Raw genomic sequence first — 16,709 nt, forward strand, 5'->3', positions numbered from 1 at the left:
AGACCTGTAGACCCCGGTTCCTCCTTACGACCCTTCTTACAGATGAGTGTTGCATCAGCAAGTCTCCAGTCATCCAGGACCTCTGTGGATGACCATGACCGCTGATAGGTGATGGAGAGCGGCCCAGCAATCACACCTACCAAAATGGCAGCATCACTTCCCCCTCGGTGGTGGTCTTTTTGTTCTGTGGTTTTGATTTCATTGTTTTCTTTTCTTGATTCATGGTATGGAGATTAGTTTATTGTCAAAATCTCTCGGGACTTTCATTACTAAGGACTTTCCTATGAGGCTCTTTTTTCCTATTAATGTTATTTAAGATTAGTTTTAATACCTTGCTGCTATTACAGGGCAATTCTTTTCCAATTCTGTTCTCCCTGATGGCCAAGCTTGCTAGTATTACTTGCTCACAGTGGGATTTAGTACTAAAGTAATTCCTTCTCTGTAGATGATAAATGGGCAAGATCAACCCAGTTTCTGCTTCCAGAAAGGTGGGAAGGGGAAGAGAAAGAAATGTATCAAATTCTAAAGGTTTTTCAGGAGTAGAGGCAGAGGCAGAAATAATGCCAAGTATTTCTACTCCACCCCTTAAAAATGCCTATTTAAAGGCACTTAACTGCATTAGACCAGCAGTTTCAATCCCCAGCAAAAGGTGATAAGCATGGCTGAAGAAAGGAAAGCCTTTGTTGATGAAATAAATAAAGCACTGGCCAAGTCCGAAGGCCTTTCCCTGAAGGATCTGCTGTTCTCCTACCGGGGGACTCCTTATCCCATGACCGTGTGCAGTGCGGAGACCTTCCAAGCCCTGGAGAACCTGGAAGCCAGAAGAGACGATCTGGTGCTGGTGTCTTACCCCAAATGTGGTGAATACATTATAGATTACTCGCTGTAGTCTGTGATACTGTAACTAATTAGCTGACACCATAAGGAGCAAAATAACCAACAGAGGATGGTTTTACATTGTGGGGGGATATTGGGCACTTGTAGTACAACCAGAGGCAGCAGGTTTTTGTGTTCATTGTCTCTGTTATGTAGTCTGGTCTACTGTTTTTTAATATGGTTTATGTTTCTGAAGAGATAATATGTTTTAGCATTCACAACAATTTTTGGCTGAAGAAGTGGGAATAAAGTATGTAGTTATTATGTATCAGTGGGGCAAGATACCTCTGCCAGTATGATAAACTGCATTCTGAAAAGTGTGTTAGTAATGTAATGCAGTGTAATGTACAAAAGCAATACAGTTATGCAGTAGACTCCTTCTAAGAAGCAGAAAGCAGCAGGGCACGGCATCTTGCAAAATTCAAGCAGCTTCTTAGCATTATCCTTATATTCAGCATCACTATTGGTTTTTGTTTGGTGATTGCAAAAATGATAGGCTGTGACATAGTGGAATTTGAAATCTTGTAGTCGGAGGTCTGCAGAAAGGATGAAAGGTGCAATAGGAGCTTTGGGGGGGGGGGGGGGGGGAACACAATAAAAACAACAGCCAACCAACCAGCTGATTTTGATCAGTGTTATAAATGTCTTGTGTGAGATGGTTGCTTATACGAAAGGGATGGGTTTTGTCAATCTAGGAAAGAAATCCTTTCCAAGTGTTTCTGCCTTGAGACCCAAACAGCAGAAACATAGGGTTGTCAGAGAAAATATGGTCCAGGAAAGGATTTCAGTACAATAACATGGTAGCTGATGCACTCAGGTTGGTCTCTGATCAGGGGGCCCTTAACCAAGGTCTCATCCAGCAAGGTGAAGAGCACATACTGTTCCTGTGGTTTTGGCTTGGTAAGTTCTGATCTGGAAAGAAACTGTTATGTATTTAGGGGCTTAAGAAGTAAGCTTGTAGTGTTTAGGGTAAATATACGGCAGCTGTGAGACAAAACTGAGCCAAGAGAAAGAGAGGGCAAATACAGAAGAAGGGAGCTGACGTAAAATATGAAATATGTATCTTTGTTGTAAGGAACCTTTATTTCTGCTGGATTTGAGTCCAGGGTTTTTGCTGGACTGTATAAGGACAGGCCATTGACAAAGCTTGGCACAACAGCTTTGTCTCTCGGAGCTTTAACAGTGTCCTCATTCCTTTTAATTATTGAGGACTATGAAGGTTAAGTTACAGTGAAGTCTCACTGTATGAAATGTTTCCCTCAACTCAGGTGTGTGCAGTGGAGAGGAAAGCTCTGACTGATGCAGAGACACATTGATGAGGTGGGGCTGCAGGCTGACAGAGCTCCTGGATGCCAAGCTTCCCAGGGACAGGTTGCATGTTGAGAAGCCAAGATGGGATTTAGGGACTAAGACTTTTAGGTTTATCAGCTGTAGCTTTTGTTTAAAATAAAATCAGTGTTTGTGCACATGTAGTTAATACTGGGCAAATGGAGACATGGATTTAGAGACTTTTAATGCTTTTGGCATTGGTCTTTATGTAAAAGGGAGATTGATATAAATTATATACATCACAAAATGTCATATATAAATCTTACGGTATTTGGTGGTATATAAATACATTCAGGTGTATTATAAGACATGGCATGCTGTGTACGCATTGCACACACATTACTGTATGAATAGGACACAGTCCTGAGCCACTTTATGTAACATCGGGTGGAAGAGCTCCTTTCTGAGAATAACTTTCAGCTGCACGCGTGAGCTTAACGCTGTTTGCATCCTGTGTTCCCTGTTAGTGCCTCTGGCAGCTGCGTTCACAGGGGACTCGCAGCCTGCTGGAGGCTGAGGCAGCTCCGCAGCTCCATCCCCGTGGCCCCAGCGGGAAGCCTTCCAAGTCCCTCTGCAAGGACGTGGGGAGGGTGCCCCAGGCGCGGTGAACACGCCGTTCCCTCGCTCTGTCCCACCAGCAGTTGGTGGGGCATCCGCAGAGCGAGGTCCCCGGGAAGCTGAGGAAAGCAGGCAGCACAAAGCAGCCGCAGGAGGGCATGGAGCTGGCTGTGGAGGTGTGCTGCCCCAGCACAGCTGGTGCCCGGACAGCCACGTGTGGGGAGGCTTCGCCACGAGATCCTTCCCAAAGGGTCTGGTGGGTGGCAGCTCCTCTGGCATTCTTCTGGCATGCACTTTATGGAGACAACAACAGGCACAACTGGGGATGAGCACTGGTGGTGGCATTGCATTGATGACTGTTTCATCCTTGACCCAGTGCAAGGAGGGAGGGACAGACACTTCTCCACTGCAGAATGAGCAAAACTCCTTGCTCACTCCTTCTTTCTCCTACCAAGACCCTTCCCAAGTGTTTCTCCGTACAAGTCAGGCAAGCTCCCTTTATTGTCTGTCACAGATTGCTTTATGACTATATTAAAAAGATACTGAGTGCATCATTAAGTCAGTTCTACCCCCAGTGCTTTCCACATATCAATCGTAAGTGAGCCAAGAAGGTCACAGCTAAGAAGCCGTTGAGGATCTCATTAACTGAAAACATTATTTTGTTTATAATCTTTTGAGAGCTTTAGTATTATCTGTAATTTGATGAGTGTCTATTATGCTGAATTAAGCCATGTAATGAGAAGGCTTTGAGATCTTATATAAACCTTTTTATTTTGTTCTCTGGGTTTCTTGGTCCAGGTGCGAACTGGCTTATCCAGATTTTAAATGACTTGATATTCACCACCATCCAGACTAAACCTGTAAGCACAGAACTACCATTTATTGAATGTGGAGATCCAGATAAATACCAGGTTAGTGAAAAGAACCTACTGAACCACTTAAAGTCTGTTGTTTTCTTTCTCTCCCGCACCCCCGCATGCAAGTTATTAAAATGAAGTCATGCAGCAAGTAAAGATATTTCTCCCAAGAGGGGAAAAAGGATAATCTTGGATGACTAATGCCTTTTGATTAGGTTCTGCTTCACACTGGCAACTCTCACAGATCACTGCTGCACTCATGTAATAAGCCTGATCTCACTTATTGTTCTGTTTATTTCTAAAGAGGATGAAGCAGATTCCATCCCCAAGGATTCTGGCAACGCATCTGAATTATGATTGCCTCCCCAAGTCTATTTTCAAGAACAAAGCCAAGGTGGGCTTTTTTTTTTCTTTATTTTTTTTTCTCTCTCTCTGCAAGAACAAGCCTCATTTTTCTGACGGTACCAACATACAAGAATAATTCTCAGGCTGCATCCTTTTCTTGCACCCATGCAGGTGGCATTGAGGAAAAGCAGCTTGGAGACAGTGGGAATCTCACGAGTCCTGGGCTGGCTTAGCACCTGCTGTAATACAGTAACCCTAGGGGTGCATAAACAAGAACAGATCTAGAGGCTGTGAGAGTGCTCAGAAATGGCAGGGGTGTCATGCTTTTCTTTCTTATGCTGCTCTTTTCTGTGTAAAACAATGGTTGTGGATGGGAATGAAAGTGGCAGCAGTATCTCTGGGACACTGACTGTCTCCATGCAGAGTCACACTGTTAAAACTTCAATATTTCTGGTTCTCAGTCACTGAGCAATGGCAGGTACATAGCATTTAGGAGATGTACCACAGAGGAAGGGAGGAGTTGGTTAAGGAATGAGGGTTTTATCCTTGTTCCATTAATATTTTTCCCTGTTTTATGTATAACATGTTTTCAGAAGTGTTTACACTTCTCTGAGGATTGCTGCCTCATAGGATTTCAAGTACATTATTGCCATGCTTTGAAAAATGGAATATAAATGTAGCAGCTGTGGTTTCCTGAAGGAGAATCAAACAGATTTTTACAGCAAGGGGCTGGCAAATGTTTCCTTGCTATTTCCCAGGTCTTAGGTAGTTATGGGATAGTACTCTCTGACAATATTACACTTTTTTCCAGTTGTTCCTTTCTACAATTGCTCCATAACATAAGCAAATCTTAAAAGTGATAAGTGGTCTTTATTATGACCACATTATACATTTATTCTCAATGCCTTACCTAATAGTGAAAATATTTTGTAGCCTCCAGTATGTTATTGATTGCAGAATGTTTGGTTATACTTTCATTTTGGTTGCCAGGGTAAATATGTCACCTACAACTGTTGACCTCTTTCTCCTACTCCAGATACTAGTGCTATTTCGAAACCCTAAAGATACAGCTGTTTCATTTTTCCATTTCCACAACAATGTGCCAAGCGTCCCCAGTTACAGCTCCTGGGATGAGTTCTTCTCCGAGTTCATGAATGGAAAAGGTATTGCTATAGTTACTGAATGTAGCTGAAGGAGGAACAGAAGAAAATATTTAAAAACAACTAAATGGGACCAGTGGGAAAACATCTGTCTCATAATTAGCTTACTGGTGGCCATACCTCATGATAAAGGAGGCAGCTGAATGCCAGAATGGGGAGAAAGTCCAAAATATACTTTGCTTCTGGGTATTTTGCTCTTCCATGCAAGTGTGCGGGAGTCTCCTGGAAGCTTGATAATGGTATTGGGCTGAAATTATGTCACCAAGTGATGGAGGAAATGCTACAGATCTGAAATAGTAATGGAATGACAGTTTGTTGTCTTTGCTGTTTCCATGTAGGAGGCCAAACACCTCATAAGCAACGCAAATTTTAGATTTAGACTGATGTCTAACTTTGGCTTTTAAGAGTTATCTTTAATGACAATATAGAAATGGAGGGGAAGCACAGAGGAAATTCATATTTCTGTGCAGAAGCCACTTACATTTACACTACACTTACAAAAGTCCAGTGGAAGTCTCCATCATTCTGTTGTGTAGCAAGGTACCACAGAACAGACAGGCTGTTCTGTTTGCTTGCGTAGATGTAACTGATGGATAACAGAAGGTGGTTCTTCAGTTAGAGAGAAATAAGTACCCAGTGATAAAAGAAGGTCACACTGATGCTTTTTTTGCTTCTTCACAGTTGGCTGGGGATCTTATTTTGACCATGCAGTCGCCTGGAACAAACACATTGAGGATGAGAATACCATGATCATAACATATGAAGACCTGAAAGAGGTAAAGCAGGCACTGTACCGACAGGCAAAACAGATCTGAGTCTGTTCCCTGAAAAATTGCTGAAATTAAAAGCAATAAGCACAGGTTCCTGAAAGAGCAACATCAAGTATCTATTTAAGAACAAGTTGAGTCTGGCTATATGAAAGCTGAGCTCCAATATGATGTAGAAGACATACTGTGAAGGAAGATACTGTTTGTAGATGATAGCTATACACATCCCAAGTGGGTAGCTCCTTTGTCAGAGGAAGCAAATTCTGTGACTCCCCTTTCACTGCATTGTTTTCAGAATCTGACTTCTGGTGTAAAGCAGATAGCTGAATTCTTTGGATTCTCCCCAGCGGCAGAGCAGATCCAGTCTATTGTGGACAGGGCCACTTTCCAGGCAATGAAGGACAAGGCTCAAGAAACTCATGGTGCTGTTGGCTCAGTTCTTTTCCGCAAAGGTAAATGTGTTTACAGCAAACAAACAGCGTATTTTGCAAGGTTGGTGAATGGTAGCACTGCAGTTTGGGCACACAGGTATTTGGACCAGTAGATGCTTAATCTTTGTGCATAATTTTCAGGGCTAGAAGTTAAGGAACATTGACTGTGCTTCAGGATGCTATCACTTGATTTCATCACAAGGGCCAAAGTTATTCAGTAAAGCCCTGTATAATGTGATTAGCAAAAGTGCCCAACATGTAGCACAACCTCCAGCATGCAGTGAGCACCAACTAAAACAGAGAAGAGTCTTATTTTGATTTCTGTGAGTACTGGAGGTATCCTGGATAAAGCGCTTCCACAGATTTTTCTTGGATTTTCTAACTAACCCTTGGGATTGCGTAGGAACCTCACTCAGCACATTGAATCCAGACACTGCACAGGTTGAGCTGTGTATTTTAGCCATGAATCAGGCTAGAGCTGCAGACTCGGAAAACCTCAGGCCATGGACTCTCCAAAACTAGATCAGAAGTAGACTGCAGCTTAGGGCAGTGTCTGGTTACAGCACACAAAGCTCTTGCTGTTACAAGTGACATCTTTGAACATTCAGAGTTCTTTTCACATCTGCTGGCTCTGTTGCTAGTACTCTGCAGCTGCACAAAGCAGACCAGTAGCTTCCTATGTCCCCTTTATGTTCATATTCTCTTGAGGACATCAAAAGTAAAGCAGCAGAATATATTCTTGGGTCATAGACTCTCTCTCTTTTTTTTTTTTTTTAATTTAATTTTTGTTGTTTGTGTTGTTGTTCTTAAAAGAAGAAAAGTGAAAGAAGAAAAAGAAGAAAGAAGAAAATCCTGAAAGAAGATGAGACGGGATTTTTTTGTTTGTTTTGTTTTAAATCATACTCCTTGTTCCTTACTGTCAAGGGTATTATTTTACTTTTCTTTATGTTCCAGGTGTTGTTGGAGACTGGAAAAATCTTTTCACTGAAGCTCAGAACAAGGAAATGGATGCCAAATTCAAAGTGTGCTTAGAAGGAACCAAGCTGGGAGCAAAGTTAAAATATGATGTGTACTGCAAGGCCTGAGAATCTATAGAATAATCTTGTGTCCAGACAGCTTTTCATTCACTTTTATGAAATCAAAGAGAAATCAGAACAATACTTGATTTGAAACTTTTGTGTATCTGTGCAATTGCAAGCCTGTTCGTGCTGTCTTAACTTGCACAAGCAACCCTCACTCATACAGTTAGTATATTGACTGTACCAGCTTCTCTTAAATGACCTGTGGTTCTTTGGCTTCACTTGTTTTTTAAAACTGATTTTTGTCATGATTTCATGTTACTTAGTAGAATCCTGTGTGAAATATATATGTAGTATTTGAACATGCTGAAATCACTGGGAATGTATTCAGTATGTCAGAAGTGATTTTCCAAGAGATTTTTTAAAATAATAGTGACGTTTCTTGATTTTTAGATTTGGAAGTTCATAATATTTCAATTTAAAGTGAATTTTCAAAAAGTTTTGTTGGGTTTTGCCACTTTCTGTGTGTAAATAAATGTGAGAAAAAAAATAAAGGAACTCAGGTAGAAACTGACTCCCACTTTCACCACAAATATTTTTCTTTCTTTTGGTAGTGTGAGATCTCATCCTGAGCAATTGAAGGAATAGGGAACTTGGACATGGAGGTTGGAGTCCACCTTCTGGTGGTGGCTTGCTTTGCTGCTCACCCAGGGGAGAAATTGGGAACACGTTGAGAATATCTGGTTTTGTACATGTGATTGTCAGGAGGACTCTGGAGCACTCCAGAGAAATCACTTTGGACGTTAAGGAGGTGAATGAAAAAGTTCCTGGCTGGTAGGAATGTGAGTAAGTGACTTCTTCACAGCATCAAGGCAGGAGGGTCAGTAACCCTTTGGTTCACTTGGTGGAAGAAGGGTCTTTTTAGATATGAGAAAAGGAAGTGTGCTACTTGCATAACACTGGAAATACTTTGCATAATTGTCTAGGTTTGTCTAGGTTACTCTATGTCTGTAGATGTGAATTTGCTTTTGAAATCTACAGCTGTGATAACAACCATTTAAAATCAATAAACCAAAACTGGGGTACCAGTGAGGAATGCAGAGCAAAATAGAACATACCAAACCAAACCAGAACTAAGTGGGTTAATACCAAACAAGCAAAAGTTTAAAGTTGATGAAGCTTCCCAAACAAATCCAAGGTTCCATGTAAGTCCTTTGTAGATGCTGGGGAGATGGGAGTGGGGGGTGGGGTGGAAAGCAGCTGTATTTGTCATATATTTGCCTGAGGTGTAATAGGCCCTGCTGGGGTAGTAGGTTAATGTCACTGCTAAGCAGTTAACAGAAGGAAGTTCAAAGGGTTCTGGTTAAGGATAATGTTGAAAAAGGAGCACTATTCCCTAGTAAAGTAGGTTGCCTGAACTACTAGATTAGTAACAGCCAGCCTATCTGCTTAAACTGCCATCTTTCTCTATTTAAGATTTTCATGAAGTATCCCAGGGCAGCTCAAGAGGAAATCCCATCTCAAGATGCTAAATAGACTACTCTTAAATTATTACACTCTTGGACCAGCAAGGTTATTTAAGCTAAGGTCGCTTAGCCATCTGAGGGAATATTTTATAGATGGCATTCTTATGTTCTTTCAGTCTGAGTTGCAGGCTCTTCTCAGTATGTATTCACATATTCATTAATTACCATCTCTTAAAAGAGCATTAAAGAACAGTGAGTAGAAGACTATTGAGTGCGAGGGGCAGCTAATTTGTTTGCAGCTTTCTGTGTGTTTTAGGTTCTGTTCTGTTAAAAATGATGCGGTAGGAAGACACAGAAGAAAGGTAAATGTCATTGAAGAAAGGGAAAATTTGTACCTCCCTCAAACACATTCAGGATAGAAAAGCACAGAAACATTTTCGGATGGTGGTATTGAAGGTCAAATTCAGTGGCCCAGAGTGCTTATGGCTTTTAACAGCAGCTAAACAAAAACAAAAACAAAACAAACAAACAAACAAAAACCAAACACAAACCCAACAGAAAAATTAAACTCCATACTGTGGAAAATCACTAGGCACACATATATTCTTTCAGCCATACATATAGACAGCAATTTTGGTTTTATATTTTCCATTTATATTTTTTATTTTATAAATGTTTTCCCTTTTATACTTTTTATTATGGTACTCAGCAGTAAAACTTTAAGTGGTATTTTTGACAAACAGCATTTAAAGAATGTCAGATCATCTACCTTTCAAAGAAGAGATATTTTCACTCCCTAACTACAGTCTTTTATTTATTTATTTATTTATTTATTTTTTTGTATTAGTGACCTTTTTCACACTTACTATTTTTTAGCAGTTGTAAGCATTTATTATATCTATATTATGGTAACTGCTAAACGCTAATCTATTAGTATTTTTGTCACCTCCATTTCCCATATGGGCTGCTCGATAACAATCATAAAGCAGGGAAGTATATTAAAATGATATTGCAAAACAGAAATTGGAGGTCTTCTTGGAAAAGAGAAGCATAACCGTATCTTTTGCATGCAAGAGATGGCTCCCTTGCGTGTGTTCAGGGTGTCAATAACCCAGCCAAAAAGGAAAAGAATTCTGGTACTGAGTTGTAATAAAGGTAAAATGGGATCAAAGCAGACAGAACTGAGCTCAATTTTCTCATTTACAAAATGCACGCATTTTATATTGCAGCATTATGCAGTACATTAATTGGAAAGATAATTAATGCTGAATTACAGTGGAAGTGCTCTAAAAGTACAAGGCATGTATGACATCCACAGGAACATCAAATAATTCTTTTCTGTGGGTAGACTGGTTATTAGACTCGATGCCAAATGGATTTATAATGAAGGGGGATGTGAGACAGTCATACCAATCTTGTTATAATAGCAAATGCCTGGACTTGTATTCTAACGTTGTTTCTTTAGGAAAAGCCCTAACACGGATCTGAATTTTGTCTGAACGATCACCTTTAGTGATTAGCACCTTCTGTTCTGCTCTTAACACGCTGCAGAGCTTGGCAACATACACTGAATGGTGTTGAAATGAGACTGATAAGTGGTTGTTCTGAATGTTGATATTGTCAGGACTGATGCAAAGGAGAGAAATAGGAAACAACATTATGAATGCAAGCATACTGTATCAGTGCTATGTCTAGCACATTGCTAAGGCACCCTGGTAAAATGTTATTTACCTTGTTTTTGGTAAAAGAATACAGTTGTCATGACTTGCTGTCACAGTTTGGATAATATGAAGTAATTGCTGATAAAATAGTGTATAGATGTTTAGTATTGGCACAGTTTAAGTTGTAGCCTGTTACTTGAGTCAGCCATAACCTGTTTGTTTTGGCTGTGTTAGAAAGGTTCTTGAAGACCAGATCTTGTGGGTCAAAATTAAATGACAGAGCAGGTAATGAAGTGACGATAGTGAGCCTTTGCTCTCCCTGCTTTCCTTACAAAGCTGTTCAGATGCTAGAAGAAGAGCATGATAGGGAGGTCAGGGCAAGGGCCCACCATCCTGTGTGTTTGGTCTTCTCATGCCAGGTGTTTGGCACCACCACCCAGCTTCGCAGCCAAGCGAGAGGCAGCTGGTGTTGGGAATGGCCTGAGTACTAACTTCCCTTCTCCCAGCTTCACAGAAACGTAACCAGTAGAAATGTGTAGGTGTTGTGCTAAGTCTTACAAATACTCAGTTTGCATCTGAATGGAATGTTCTTCATAAGAACATTTGGCTTCTGCAAAACCTTCAGAAGCTTGAGGAAGATAGAAAATTATTCTTTGACTATGCTCAAAATATGAGGCAGTCAGGAAATGAAAGGAGGCTGTGAAACTACTATCTTGGGAGGGTTGTGTCTTGTGAATAGTATAAGCTTATTGACATATGCCTGTTGGTCTCCAGTGAGTTCCCTGCTGCTTTGCGTTTACAAGCCAATGAAGCTGTTTTCATTACTACAACGCTCATTAGCGTTCCCCCAGCAGGTAAATAAGTCATAGTTTCATTATTGTGTATTTCTGCTATATCCGTAGGCAAAATATTTATATCTGGAGGAAAAAATTAAATATGAGATAATCTTAGATATTGGCCATGTCCCACCAAAAGTAAAATAAAAAGCCTACCAAACAACAGCAGAGAAACTACCAAACCCAGCTAACCCCCCAAATGGGACACTTACAGCCTTCCTTCTTCATGGCTTTTGTCAAGGCACAGACAGTGTCTGAAACAGTTTCTGCAGATTTCCAGACCACACTTTGCTTTTGTCCTTTGTGTAAGTATTTTCTGCCACGTACATTTTTCATTTTTCAATGCAGTCCACCCTCTTTTTTCCTGATGGCATGGAATTATTTTTGTTTTCTGACTGTTACTTGTTCAGAGAACTGTTTCCTTTTCTAATATATATATACATATTTGTTTTTCCTTTTCTGGTGAGCCGCTGGGTTTGTCTTGCCTTGTAACTTGTGAGCGCCTGTGCCTTTGGTATCAGACGCAGGGCAGCCAGTTATGCATCGCTGTGGAAACTTTACCGAAATGTTTCCGTACCGACAGCATCCAAATAGCCACCTCACATGGCAAGGTCGTAAGGAGGTGCCCTGGCTCAGGCGGCTGGGGTGTTGCTTGGTGAAGTCTGCCTCCGCTAAGGTAGCACTGAACAGTTGCCTAGAACTTTCTTATGAAGGGATTTAAGAGGAGGGGAAGTTAATTGGAGTAGGAAAAAGATTAGTGGTGGAGATTGGGTTTCCCTGCACCTAACCTGCCCTGAAGTGGGGTGGGGAGCTAAGCAGTGAGCAGGGCTCCAGCGTGAGCCCTGAAGCCCTCACTGCCCCAAGGGAAGGTTGTGGAGGGAAAAAAAACATTCACTTCTCCTCAGGAAAAGTGGAAAAGTGGGGCCTTTTGTGGGGGAGGAGTGGAGGACAGCAGCCAGAGCCCAGGTGTGTGCAGGGCAAGGGTGGAGCTTACGGCTAGCATCAGGAAGGGTAACGCCAGCAGTATGCGTCGCCTGTGGAGAAATTGTTCAAATTTTCTCTTCTGGGCTGACACTACATGGTCTACTCTTAAAGGTGAGATAAATTGTTCTTTATCTAAAAATATGTTCAGCTCTGAGCCCATAGTGGGGCAAATATGAGGGAATCAGTTCCCCTCTAGGTGACCAAGGCCTGTTGTGCAGGCTCAGGTGTGAACGGTCACAGGATGGTGGTGGTGGGGGTGGACCTGTCCCCCCACCTGCAGCTCTGCTGGCTGTACGTGTGCCATGGGTGTCTTCCCCACACTGCCAGAGGTCACCACGCAGGGCAAAAAGCCTTTCGAAAGCTACCTGTGGAGTGATGCCAGTGGGAAATGCGTGCACGTTGCAGAATGTCAGCAGAGAAATGAATGTGTACAGGCGTTGTGGTTTGTTCAGTCTTCCCGTTGTCATACCATGGAGAGTAATGCTCAGGGTGGAGGGGTAAACAAGGCAATAAACAATCTTCTGCAGTTATCAAATGTGAGTTTCTCTGTGGCATTTAATTGCTTTTGCAAGGCATTTTATGCCTCTCTGGCCCCTGTGCCCTGGCTATTGCCATTTTAAATAAGCAATCTGAAGCACAGGAGACAGAGTGTACATTTTCTACGTGAGTGATTTCAAAGTTTCAGTGCAATGTGGGATGGGTCCTCCAGGGCTCTTTCTCATTGCGTTTTTCACTGACAATGTTTTAAATAGTTTACAGAATAGGGCCATACAAGTGCTTTGTCCACAAATGAATTGTGTGCTGAAAGCCCAAGGGCAAAGGAAGACATGAAAAATGCATTAATATGGAAAGACAACTATGTAATGCAGTGGAATAGGTATCATTATTAACTGTTGTAAATACAAAGCTATTTGCCAGCATGACAGACTTTCCAGAATAGCAATAATGGAAGCAATGGTAGTTTGTTTCAGAAGGAAACCTGTTCAAAGTTCAAAGTTGTCAAAACCATTGAGAGTAAAAAGAAGAAAAGAGACGGTGTTAACTAGGGTACAGGGAGGCTGCTGCAGCCTTTTTGTAGTACAAAAGTGAAGATGAATGCTGATCTACCAAAGAAAAATGGATATCAAAAGAATCAATATGGCAAATTACATTCATTGAGTAAGGAACAGTTCATCTGGAAAAAAAAGAGAAATCAAATCAAACATGGCATCTGATTGCAAAAGAATGAACATAAATACAGAATGAATTGAAACAAAATAAAACAGAAAAGTTAGGCTGAAATCCCTTTGGGCCAATTGAGCTCCTCTTGCCTACCTGCCCACAGATTAAATTTGCATGAAATTTACATTCATTTACATAAATATACATGAGGTTCTGTTTTATGATACAGTGGCTTCCAGCACATCTCCCTCAGTGTAGGGGGGACAAGGACACAAGTGCTAATGAATTCTGCTGTCTGTACACAGCCATACCCTGCTCTTTGCCTCTGTAGCCCACGTGTGGCAGCACATCTCTTTGCTGGTGGCTCCTCTGTATGTCACACGGCCACCCTGCTGTCTCCTGTGCCAGTGCCAGGCTTTGCTTCCCGAGCACAGGAGCTAATGAGATGCTACAGCAGGTGAGCTTAAAGAGAAGAAAGGAGCTTAAAAGAATTTTTCCTCTCTGAAAATAAGGTAATAACTTTTTACACATGGTGATGACAACCATGTAGAAGTGTCACTTTCTTTTTTTCTTTTTTTCTTTTTTTAAATATATATATATATATATATATATATATATTTGTATCTCTGGAGCCTAAAGGGATGCCAGAGCTCAAGAGGTGCTTTCAGGCCGTGTGTTCCCGCTTCCCATCTGTGTCTACCTCTAGGAAGCCGGAAGGTGTTTTTGCAGATATGCTAAATTCTGCAGTGTTTTCCAAAAGTTAGCTGAAGGTGATGTTCTCCCTCTGCCACTCCCCTTCGGTGTGTTGGATACTGTGAACCTTGTTCTTGGTGCTTTATCTCTTGTTCACTGCTCAGGGGACTCCAGCTTGCCAAGCTGGGCTGTTCGGCTTGTAGATCAACTGTTCTGGATTTCTAGTTGCTTGCCTTGAGGAATCTACCGAGGCACGTTTGTGGTTTATTTACATCCTTGGTTAGGACAAAGAGCTCTATAATCTTGCAAAGGCAAGAAGCTCTTGTGCGTGCGTTTGCTCTGGGGTGCTATAGGTATGGCCCCAACAATGAAACTGTCTTGATTGACTCGTTGTTGCATGGCGAGAGCATATTGGCTTGCACCAAAAAAGCTAGCGTGTTGTTCTGTGGGCTCTGGAGGGAGTGCATCATCTCTGTCTTCTTTCTCATGAAGTCACAGGCTTTCCACATTGTGTCTGTTTTCACTGAAATGCCTGCATTGACTACATTTCTTCACATCCATAGAAGAAAAAGCCTTTGGGCTCTTCACGCTGCCTGGCAAGGGGCAAGTTGCATGGCAGGCTGGTGTCCTGGCAGTGCCAGCATCTCTGTTTGGGGGCATTTGGGAGGTGCTGGGCAGCAGAGAGCCACTGCTGACACTCTGCAGCATGACCTGGAGGACAGCCAGAGCCTGCAGCATGGGTACACGGGGCTCAAGCTCCCCAGCCTCCAGCCATGCTGCCAAGCACCACATCGTGCCCCCACATTCACCCAAAGGTGAATGCACATCCACTGGGCACACTGTGGAAGCAGAGCAGAGTATGAGTCTCATTTTTGGGGTAGTCCGGAAGATGGTGGCTGTTAGTTGCATATTTAAATATTGATAAATGTGGCCACTAATCTCTTTAATGGTAAGTCTGAGTCCAATTTGATTGCATCCTGGGGTGGCTCTACATAAATCACTTCCTTTTAGAAAGGGTTATTTAGGATCAAATGAAACATTGTATTGCTGAGTTTTGCAGACTTTTGCTAACTTATATGAACATAATAGTTAGTTGGCATTTAATTATGCATGTGCCTAGTCCAAAGCAATATGGGGTTTTATATGGATAATTGGTAAGTTGTCATGTAGGTGGTTTCTCTAAATGGCTTCATAGCATTTAGAGAACAAAAGAAATTGCACATAAATAATAGGTTATTAGAAATAAATTGGTACACATTTATTCATGGCATCAGAAATGGACAATTCAGCTCACAATGGAATTCTTCAGAACACTACAGCTGCGGTATTTGCATAAAATAACATCTGAAATTTACAGTTGACTTTGTTTCCCATTTACAATGCCTTATGTAATTACTACAGCAGTCTTCTTGTGAAGAAATCCATTATAATCTGAGTTGTATTCATTCTGATGCTGTGAATAATTGTTGACGTATTCAGTAAAATGAGTTTGTTTTCTTGGCCCCTTAAATGCGAGTGAGCCATCCTATGGGGACACATGCTCAACATCTTTGGAGCCATCTTTTTCTGCTTCATCCTATAAAGTTGTTTGCATGAGAATGGCATAAAATTAATCCTCCAATTAGCAGCTAATTTGGGAATGAGGAGAAAGTTTAGACCCATATTTTCCTTTGGAGATTCTCAGATGGGAAACAGCTGCTGTGGGGGCATCAGCATCCCTCTGTAGGGGATGAGTTGGACCTTTAAGAGCTCTCCCACAGGCACTGGAGTGTGCTCCCTGTCCCTTCCTATTGAGGGGAACAGGTGAGGAATTTGTGTTGCTCTCTGGTTTTGTGCTGTAGGAATCAGATCATTGAGGGGCTGGCACTGCTTTATCATCAGGTATTAATTTGGTTCTATCCATCTGATTGCGAAGTTCAGTCCTAAATATATGAAAAGACCTATCAAATGCCCTTCAGCAAAACATGATGTGATCGTGCCCTGTAAGCATCAGGTCGCTGTTTGTATTGTGACAAGCCATTTCCCTGTACAGAGAGGAAGCAAAAAGCCTGATAGATTTTCACACAGTTACAGGACAGAGACGCTGAATGAGGGGAAATCCCGAGGGCTGATCAAGTACCTTTAGTTGTACATAATTCTGTCACTTCTCACCTGAGTGCAATAGTCCTGGGAATGAAACCATCGACATTTAGGTGTTATCGATAGTTACAGGGCACGAGGGAAGTACTGGACTTCTCATTTGTTCTTTACAGTTGCTTTCCCTAAAATACAGACTCAGGCTCCCAGAGGATTTAGATGGTGCCCTGGAGCCAGACATTTTGCCATCCCCATCCCTGCTCCCCACCCCACAGAACAAAAATGAAGCAGGGGCTTCACCTTTCTGCTTGTTTAACCGGAGCGATGATGCTGGTGTCTCCCTCTTTTCTTTTTGAGGCAACCCTGGGGCAGGTCTTACTTGGAAGTTTAATTCCTTCTTCAGACAGAGGGGTCAAAGCCGTGTCTCCCAAGACAGAATGGAAGTGCCGAATTGCAGGCTCCTGTGATAAAAGGGGACCTTACTGACCTC

General features: G+C 41.8%; 1 protein-coding gene across 1 annotated transcript; it reads left to right on the top strand.

The window, feature by feature from the left end:
• Positions 1-646: 646 nt before the first annotated feature.
• Positions 647-7,408, top strand: SULT6B1 (sulfotransferase family 6B member 1; the record flags this gene model as incomplete). Its single annotated transcript, XM_084285243.1, has 7 exons — positions 647-860; positions 3,562-3,674; positions 3,925-4,014; positions 5,002-5,128; positions 5,807-5,901; positions 6,188-6,344; positions 7,278-7,408. The coding sequence occupies exons 1-7, from the start codon at positions 659-661 to the stop codon at positions 7,406-7,408; spliced, it is 915 nt and encodes a 304-aa protein (XP_084141369.1). The 5' UTR covers positions 647-658.
• Positions 7,409-16,709: the final 9,301 nt, after the last annotated feature.

Source organism: Netta rufina (genome assembly GCF_964035555.1).
Source record: "Netta rufina genome assembly, chromosome: 3".
Taxonomy (NCBI): Eukaryota; Metazoa; Chordata; class Aves; order Anseriformes; family Anatidae; genus Netta; species Netta rufina.